Genomic DNA, 10,000 nt, shown 5'->3' on the forward strand with positions numbered 1-10,000 from the left:
TGAATCTCATCTTCTAAACTGTTACAGGTATCACACGGTCTTTGCTCTCTCTCTGTGTGTGTGTGTGTGTGTGTGTGTGTGTGTGTGTGTGTGTGTGTGTGTGTGTGTGTGTGTGTGTGTGTGTGTGTGTGTGTGTGTGTGTGTGTGAGTGTGAATTTTCATTTCACACTGTTTATTATTGCACTTGATCAGAAAAAAACAACTTTTGTCTGCCTGGATCCTTCCACTAGTGGCTGCAGGTGAAAAACGAAACAAAACAGTCATACCTGCAGCAAAACTGGCCATGTACCCTGAGGTGGGCATCCAATCCTCCTCCTCTTCCTCCTCCCCTTCCTCCTCTTTCCTCTGATCCTCCTCTCTGTCACTCCCGGGGTCATCCTCCGACAGCACAAAATTGTCGAACTGTCAACAGAAGGATCAGCATTTGTGTATATACGCATACAGAAGATCAAGTATGCACGTTAAAGATCCTGTAATCCAAATCGGTGTTCGGTGGGTTATGGAAACAATTTAAGAACATACCCAGCACGCACCCCCACCACGAACGCCCCCTTACCAAAAGCAAGAGTATGATTGCCTGCATGGCATGGGTAAAACAGTCATATACGTAAAAACCTACTCATGTATACAAGTGAATGTGAGTCGCAGCCCATGAACGAAGAAGAAGAATAAAAGTCCAAGCAATATTCTGGTCAAATCCACATACATTTTCTTGGATCACCATCAACACTTTTACCAAAGCCAAGGATGCTAATGTTCGTTTCTGTTATGACAGTAGCTGTGTGGCTGGTTCATGTTTCAATAATAATTACAACAATAATGATAATCATAGTAAATATCATGCATTGCTGATCTTGTGCAGAGACAAAATCAAAGCACCAGTTATTCACATGCATGTGTAACTCTGATTCAAAACAACGGAAGACAATACTTATATAATATACATGTAAACAAAAAGCTAAAGAAACTGTAACATGGAAAGGAGAGAAGGGAGAACTGTTTTGGAAAGAGGTGGGACATGAAGCCAGACATCAAAGTACTGAGTGCAGAGATTTGATGGAGCCAGAGAGGGAGCTCATTCAAAGCGCAATAGCCGAGTGGTTAAAGCGTTGGACTGTTGATCTGAGGGTCCCGGGTTCGAATCACGGTGACGGCGCCTGGTGGGTAAAGGGTGGAGATTTTTACGATCTCCCAGGTCAACACATGTGCAGACCTGCTAGTGCCTGAACCCCCTTCGTGTGTATATGCAAGCAGAAGATCAAATACGTACGTTAAAGATCCTGTAATCCATGTCAGCGTTCGGTGGGTTATGGAAACAAGAACATACCCAGCATGCACACCCCCGAAAACGGAGTATGGCTGCCTACATGGCGGGGAAAAAACCGTCATACACGTAAAAGCCCACTCGTGTGCATACGAGTGAACGCAGAAGAAGAAGAAGAAGAAAAGCGTACTGCTCAGTTACAGTCAGATCAGTTAGCTGACTGGTGAAACTGATGGACGACTGTCAGCGGACTCTTGTTTGTGAACTTCCCTAAAAAATAAAAAAAAAATTCCACAGAAAATCTGGCAACGTTCCTGGTCTTTTTCATCTTTCACTTGTTCTACCCAGCAACAACATGCCTGCTACAACTCCCCTTGACCAGAACAACATGAGGCCACAGCAGTATTAAAAAAAAAAAAAAAAAAAAAAAAAAGAGAGAGAAAAGGAAGGGGAGCGATTCACTAAAAAGGTGAATATAGATGGAGAATTGCTGATTTGACTGGGTTGAACAAAGCTTTGTTTTCATGCTTCTGGAATCTGTAAATGGCTAAGCTCAAAATGCCAACAGCACCAAGCAAGAATAAACTAAATCAGAATAGTGTGTTGGTACAAGAATACTCATAGCAGGTACATAGGGGAAGTAATCATGGTGCGAGATAAACTGGTCCTGGAGTGGAATGAGTTTAAGTACCGCTGATTCTTCTTCTTCACATAAATCTCATGACAGAAAGTACACCACTTTTGTATTTTAAAAAAAATTAAAAAAAAAAAAAAAAATCACAGTAATATTTGCGATGCTCCTTGTCGTTTTCATCTTTAATCATTGCTGATTCCTCTTCTTTTCAGAAATCAGACGACAGAAAACACACTACCTTTGTAAGTGACGCAGGCCTGTGTCGAAACAGTGCATCTTCACTGCCTTTTCTGCTGCAGGTGCTCTCTTCAAGAACCTAAGACAACAATCAATCAATGAATCATGCATTCTATCAATCAGTCGAATCAACAATTCACTCCTTCAATCAATTCATTTTCATTTAAGCTGTGCAATGACAGTGAAAAATGAAAAGAAAAATGATGAAGCAACGACATCACCACATTGCTTTGATTGGGAATACAGGGAAACACAGCTGACTGATTTGGGAATGAAAGACAAAAAGAAAAGAAAAGAATTTTTTTTTTAAATGCAGGTACGTGGGCATGCGTGCGTACGTGAAGACAGTGTGTGAGATTCTGGTTGTGATCTGTGCCAGCTGGATACTTCTGTTTCCATAACCCATTAAACTCTGACATGGTTTACAAGACCTTCAATGCGCTTGGCTCATCACCTGCATGCATGTACATATGAAGAGTGTTCAAGCAGTTGCAGGTATGCACCTGGAAAATTAGAAATATTTCAATTCTTAACCCTTTGAGCCCTGAGTTCCTGAGCAATTTTAACCCTTCTGCCTGAGCTCTTGAGCCAAAATTTGCAAATAATTGGTATTAAACCTTTTGAGCCCTGACCACCGCTTTACCAGTGGCAGAGAAAAATGACATAATGCCCGGCCACCGGTTGAGCGGTGCGTAAACACTTGAAGCGTGCAGAGTCTCAACCTGGCCCGTCAGGGCAGAAATCAGGGACAAAACGTGCGAGAAAACAACTGTACACAACGCAGCAAGTAACTGATATGCTTGATGATTTATCGGAAGTAGAGTATGACAATGATTACTCTGATAGTGAGGTGGAATTCGAATCGGATAATTTTGCTACAGATAGTGTTGTTGAAAATGAATCTGAGCATGCAGAATCAGTTGATCAAAGGAGGCGTGTCAGGTTGAGACTCTGCACGCTTCATGGTAGAAATCGATCTTTTTTATCCAAAGCACATGCGCAAAACACAGTGAGGGGGCGTGGCAATGTTGGTACTGCGTTTGCTGGCGTCGGAATATTACGGTTTTTCTGATTGGCTCTTCAATATAAGTCAACCAATAGCAAAACATGACACAAGTGTTTACGCACCGCTCAACAGGTGGCCAGGCATTATGCCACCCCTCCCCACCACTGGTAAGCGGTGGTCAGGGCTCAAAGGGTTAACCTGCTGGGTGTTGATACCAGAACTGAATCCAGGACCCTCAGACAGATGCCAGCGCTCTAACCACTCCGCTATTGTGCACACATGTAAGCATGGCCATGCATGTACGCAAGATTCATAAGATCTGGGCTTCCTTAGCAGCAGCAAGAGCATCATGATCCATTGCACTAAATAAAATACAAAAGGTAAAAAAACCAACTTAAATGCTCGAAAAACTTGCATGCAACTCAGGTTTAAATTGAAAAAAAAAAAAAAAGAAATAAAAAGAAAAGAACCATCAAAACATGGAAAAAATATCCAGACCTCCTGTCATGGCTACCTCAGCTTCAATATTTTTTTGTTCTACACTTCCATGGCTCTGGTGTGTTTCCTGTCCAAGTCTACAGTGTCAGCAGATTCACCAGGACTGTTAATCGCGTTATTGTCTTTGCATTAACAGTGGCCATAGTAAGTGGTGTCCTGTGTATGCTGAATCATAACAGGCACAACTGAACACCACCAAAGTGACTCGACAACAGCGCAGGGTCTCCTCTGTTGTGTGGCCTTGTGGTGACCTAACACTGACAGGATCCTGTGGCTGCAGAACATGAACTCGGGTGTGGCTGCGTGTAAAGAAACAGGGATGAGCAGTGTGCGAGCAGCGCCGCCAAAACAGCACAGACAAAGGGGCATTACCCTCCCAACAGCAACAAGGAACATCTGTATTCTGTGTGTTTAGACATTTCCATCAGTTAGTGCACCTTGTGACATGCATGCATTTATACACAGTCTGAAATGGATGTGACGCTCACTGATCATGAATATACAGGGTCCTACATATTGTGCAAAGAATCATTACAGATGAGCGACACCATTCACGATAAAATCCAACCAATATTCAGTTCATCTGCTGTTTGTCAACCTGTCAGCCAGTCAGTCTGTTCATCTATGTTCTTATGAGTGTATTTTTATGCTGTTTTCTTCCTGCTGTTTTTCTTTTTCTAACACTGTTTGCTTCTCATCTAAACTAACGTTTACCGGAATCAAACTCAACCCTAATAAGGAGTGATTATTTTGTGATATCCCAGTTTACTGCTTTGTAAAATGTTGACCAACTAAAATCAAACAAAAATACTTTTGAAAAAAAAGAAAGAAATGAACACACAGTTTGCAGACCTCACCTCTTCTTCAAGGTCTTCATCCTGTCCCCCATTGCCTCCCCTCTCCCTGCTTCCAGCCTCTGTCAACCCATGTCCAGGGGCCGTCACTCTGTCCAGTGCACTGGCTAGCTGTACTGTCACTGTCTCTGTACCCCCGTCCCTGAAAACGTTGGTGTCCAAGACTGTTGTCGGAGCACTGCTGGCCTTACACACATCCTCTGAAACAGTTCAGAAAGACAGATGCCTTTAAGTAAAGCAAGCACACACACACACACTCTCACGCACACATAATTAAATATATATATATATATATCTCTTTAGAGAGAGAGGGGGGGGGGGAAGAGAGAGAGACACAGAGAGAGAGACACACAGAGAGAGACAGAGAGAGAGAGAGAGAGAGAGAGAGAGAGAGAGGAGTTTCCTTACTCTGCTCTAAATGAGAACAGAAAAAAGTAACGCCCTACAACTCTGAAGATAAATAAATATTTTCAAACAAGTAAATATACTAATTAATTGCTCATCTCTTTAATATATACACCCATCATTAATCAGCAAGAATATTTTATTCATCATCATCACATTTCACCTGTCTCCTTACTTCCAATCACAGTCATACAAGAAAAAGGACATTACAAGTTCTTTACTGTGCTAAAAAAAGAAAAGAAAAAAAGAATGGTACTATCTACTAATATATAATACACAGTTACAATAATAATGTTAAATGTATGTTAGATATCTATGTCATTATTTTTGCCGACATTGAACAAAAACACGACAAAATTTATACAACATGTTTATATGCAGCACAAAGCACATCTATTACATACCGAGACCAATTTGTAATTCAACAGTGTTTATTGTGTGTAGTTTTTGTTTGTTTGTGTTTTTTTTCTTTGCTGCTGTTTGCTTTTAATCATTCATTAGTTCTGTTTCTGTTTCTGATATCATCTAATAGCTGAACAGAGAAAACTTTATTTTAAAAAAAATTTTTTTTGAAGAAAAAGCAGACATTGTTTCATCAGATGCTCTTAAAAAATTATACATTCAAGAGAACCCCCATCCCCCACCGTCCCCCCCAAAAAGTGATTCACTTACCCATGGTGAGATACAAGAACCCTCCCACCAGTTCTTCCAATGATTCCTCCCTGGCCTGCATAAAGGTGTCTAGAACACTGTGCATGTCGTCTGTCTCACAGTTCCTGCGATTTTCATCCTCTGCTGTTATCTCATCCAAGTGTGCAAGGCTGTGGTCTGCCATGGTTTTGATCCTCCTCTTATATCACTGAAAGTTAGTATCAAAAATGGAGATTTTTTTAAAATGAAGCAGTAAAATTATATTGTACATAACATAATACACATATTCTTACATATTTATAATATATACACACTCTCTCTCTCACTTTATAATACATATACATATATATATATATATACATATACATGTGTGCATATATATATATATATATATATATATATATATATATATGTGTGTGTGTGTGTGTGTGTGTGTGTGTGTGTGTGTGTGTGTGTGATTACATTTAGTTCATTTGTTCCTGCAGAGTTTATAGAAATACAATTTTTAAGACATGAAAAGGCTGTTGCTTTTATTCTTCTCTCTCTCTCTCTCTATATATATATATATATATATATATATATATATATCATATTACTTTATATTATGCAAATGTATATTACACATAACACACATGCACACACACAAACATTTTGTTCTTTTTAAATTAGATTTGTATTGGTCACACTGGCTCATTTCCTTTTATTTTCAAGTTGCCACTGTTGTGAATACTGGGTACAGGTATAGATTATGCTGATAATATCTAAGCTTCATGATGTACTTGTCTAAATCACTACAATCCAAGTATCATTTGATGAGAATTCATTTTTATCCCCCTGTGGATGATAATTGACCAGCTGCGTGAGAGATATGGCACGGTCAGTGATTTTGAAAAAAATGGAATAAAATAAAATAAAAACTGATGTAACTCAATTCTGATGCTCACAAAAATATGTGTGTGCATGCGTGTACGCATACCTGAGTGTGTGTGTGTGTGTGTGTGTGTGTGTGTGTGTGTGTGTGTGTGTGTGTGTGTGTGTGTGTGTGTTGATAAGTGGTGCTTGGTATTTTAGCATCCTTAGTTACTGAACTTGTTTTACCGGCAATTTCTGTGCATCTATGAAACGATATTACCATCAATTGACGTTATAAACCTTCTTTTCTGTGGATTTCGACTCTTATTTTCTACGTTACTCAATTTTGATGCAGATTCAGTAACTAAACAAACGTGCCACCATCTTGCTTTTTCTCGTTATTCGTCCCACAAACCATGGAAATGTAACCAATAGCTGCAATTAATTTAGGATGCTGAAATAGGACGTTATTGCCGGTGGTACTGGTAGTGGAAACAAGCCTGTGTCCAAATAACGTAACGAACGCCTAAAACGGCAAGCTTTTCAGTTTCGGGCCTAAAAGCATCTTTGAAAGAGAAAATGGAGGAAAATGGAGATATGGAATCTTCCCTTGTTCCACAATTTGTTATAATACGTCAGAACATCATATATCCATGGACAGCAGACACGAACAGTTCTCACACATCAAACCTTCATCTGGTTGCTCACCAAACATTCCCTCGAACAGGAATGACTGTTAGAGTGGCCTTCCTTTGCAAGAAAGATAACTGTGTTGTTGGATGTCAAAGTTAATCCAATGCAGCCCCTTGATCAGTGAACCTGATTTGAACGATTTTAATGAAAAAGAAGATAACTTGGAAGACACTGCATACAAGGTGCATAGGCTCTATAGAAAAAGTTAATCAATTTCGCTGTTTTTATTTGTTTGCTTCTTTCGCTACCTCATGACTGTTCTTGGACTATGGGAAAATCAGCCTGAGTGGCATGGTTCATTGAGGATTGGGCTTGAGCCTGGATAGAAAACATGCGGCTGTCAAACTTTGGCAAAAAGAAAGAACAAAACCTTCTCCGACACAGATATTGAAACAAAAATGAAAGAAAAAACTAAACAGTTTGAAGTCATTGCTCAAGAGGCCAAAAATGACAAGTGGAAACAGTTTTGCGAGGCACTCAGTTATGACACAACATTGACAGAGTTCTGGCAATTTTATCGTCGCATGGAAGGGAAAACGTGCACAACAACAACCCCAGACATGTTAGACACTGACGGAACCAAGCTTAAGACAAACGAAGAAAAAAGATCTGCCCTGCTCAAACGTTTCATACAACAGAGCGATCAAAGAAACTTAGATGAGAAAAAGAAATATGTTGAGGAGTTAAACCAAACCCTTATGCAGACTGGACCCGATGATGACTTGACAATAGATGATCTAAACGAAGCAATAGCTAAATACAAGAAAGAATCGGCTCCTGGCCCAGACAAAGTTCGCTACTCGGACATCAAGGAGCTATCAGAAGAAGACAGAAGCAAACTTTTCAATCTATATCAAAACAGTTTCCACAATGGACATGTGCCGGAGGACTGGACACAGAGTTTCTTAAAACCCATACCAAAACCAGGAAAGGACCATCGCCAGGGCAGCGGCTACCGGATCCTAACCATGCAAAACATTGCTGGAAAGCTCATGGAACGCATGATAGCCAGGAAACTTGCAAGGGATCTTGAACACAGGCACATTCTCCCTTCAAATCAAGGTGGTTACAGAACAGGCAAGTCCACATGGGAAAACGCAGCTGCTTTTGCATATGAGGTATATGAAGGATTTCAAAGAAAAGAAGAAACACTAGCAGTAGCAATCGACCTTGAAGATGCCTACAATAAAGTCCAGTTTGCGCACCTGTCATGGAGCTGCTACTAAGGTATGGAGTAAGTTTGACACTGACAAGATGGATAGCAGCAGCGCTTCAGGAAAGAACCGTCGTCCTATGCCTCGGAGATTGGATGTCTGTACCTTCTAAACTATCCATGGGACTGCCACAAGGGTCTCCGCTCTCTCCTGTCCTCTACAATGTCTACACTTAAACAACAATGGAATAGCTCAGGTGCTTACTCTTGCGGATGATGGCCTGGTCTTCAAAACTTCGAAAGATGCTCAGGAAAGAACTAAAGCCGCCCAGAAACAACTAAACAATATTGCTCAATGGTGCAAAGACACAGGATCTTCCATCAATCCAGCGAAAGCCCAAACGTTGCTGTGCACCCTCAACAACAGAACCGCGAGCAAATCACCACCACCTGTGTCATTAGATGGGATTCAGATCGAGAAAACTGAATGCCTACGCTACCTAGGAATACACTTCGACAGGATGCTGACCTTCAGAAAACATACGGAAAACACTGTTCTCAAATGCAAAATGGGCCTTTCAGTCTTAAAAGCAATGGCAACCAAAAGTATTGAACAACGCCACCTATTCCTGCTATACCAATCACTCGTCCTCAGTGTGATCGACTACGGACTTGGGCTAACAACACCATCTCAAAGCAACCTCCTAAAATTAGAAAGAGTTCAAAATGAAGCTATGAGGCTGATCCTTGGAACAACAAAAGACACGCCCACGGAAACCATGCGATACCTGCTTGACCTTCCTTCAGTGCAGGCCAGAAACAAGTTAGAACAGGTCAAGATCTACTTCAAAGCATTAGAAAACCCTCAAAGCCCACTGCATGACGCAGTCAAAGAACCAAAAGGCAGCCGTCTAGGACGAGGAAGATCATGGATGGGGCTAGCAGAAGACACAATCCAGCTAGTATGCCGACTACAAGACCTGAAAGAAACAAAAGAATGGGAGAAAAACCCCGAAAACCTCAACCATCTATTCAACACAGCCATTTCACCCACTCTAGGAAGACATTGTCGGGAATGGCCAAAGGGCAAAACTGATGCGGAAGTGAAGCTACTCATAGAAGAAAACAGTAAAGAAGAGGACATCATCATACACACAGATGGCTCAGTCACCAAAGACCAATCCGGTTGGGGATTCACTGCGAAACAAAATGGAAAAACAATTAGGGAAGAGAATGCTGCCTACAAAGTCACAACCTCCAGCCTAACGATGGAAGTTGAAGCTGTGACACATGCCCGGAAACCAACATGCCATGATTCTAACCGACTCAATGAACCTCATACAGAAAATTGAAAACGGAATGGGAAGCCCAGAGTGGCACAAGGCAATGCGTAACTTTCAGATTAAAAAACTCACATGGTCATACTGCCCGGGACATGCAGGTGTTAAGGGAAATAAGCGAGCTGACAGACTTGCTGGTAACGCAACACCAACGAGCGGCCTACATCTAGGAAAATCGGAAATCATCAGAAAAGTCAAAGAATATCAAAAAGAACAGGCACAAGGCCATCACACCATCGATCGCCTCAAAGAAATAAAAGCAGAGAGAGAGGGAGCGGCCGTAAGTCTAACATGAAAGGTAGAGCACGATGCTTTGCAAATCAAACAAATATCGGCATCATTTCCAAACCAACATTGTGCAAATTTCTTCAAAACGGAACAGAGTCTCTGTGCTTTTCCTAACACAATAGACT

General features: G+C 41.0%; 1 protein-coding gene across 2 annotated transcripts in view; it reads right to left on the bottom strand.

Annotated features, from left to right (window-relative positions):
- The window catches only part of LOC143301434 (uncharacterized), a 10,109-nt gene extending 2,990 nt beyond the window's left edge, over positions 1 to 7,119 (bottom strand). For both annotated transcript variants that reach the window (XM_076615723.1, XM_076615722.1), the window contains exons 1-5: positions 7,092 to 7,119; positions 5,571 to 5,757; positions 4,497 to 4,693; positions 2,137 to 2,214; positions 267 to 402 (exon numbers count right to left, since the gene is read on the bottom strand). In XM_076615723.1, the coding sequence (XP_076471838.1) occupies positions 267 to 402; positions 2,137 to 2,214; positions 4,497 to 4,693; positions 5,571 to 5,733 (574 nt within the window). In that variant the 5' untranslated portion in view covers positions 5,734 to 5,757; positions 7,092 to 7,119. The remainder of the gene's footprint in view (positions 1 to 266; positions 403 to 2,136; positions 2,215 to 4,496; positions 4,694 to 5,570; positions 5,758 to 7,091) is intronic.
- Between the last annotated feature and the right edge of the window lie 2,881 nt (positions 7,120 to 10,000).

Source organism: Babylonia areolata, chromosome 27, assembly GCF_041734735.1.
Source record: "Babylonia areolata isolate BAREFJ2019XMU chromosome 27, ASM4173473v1, whole genome shotgun sequence".
Lineage (NCBI taxonomy): Eukaryota > Metazoa > Mollusca > Gastropoda > Neogastropoda > Buccinidae > Babylonia > Babylonia areolata.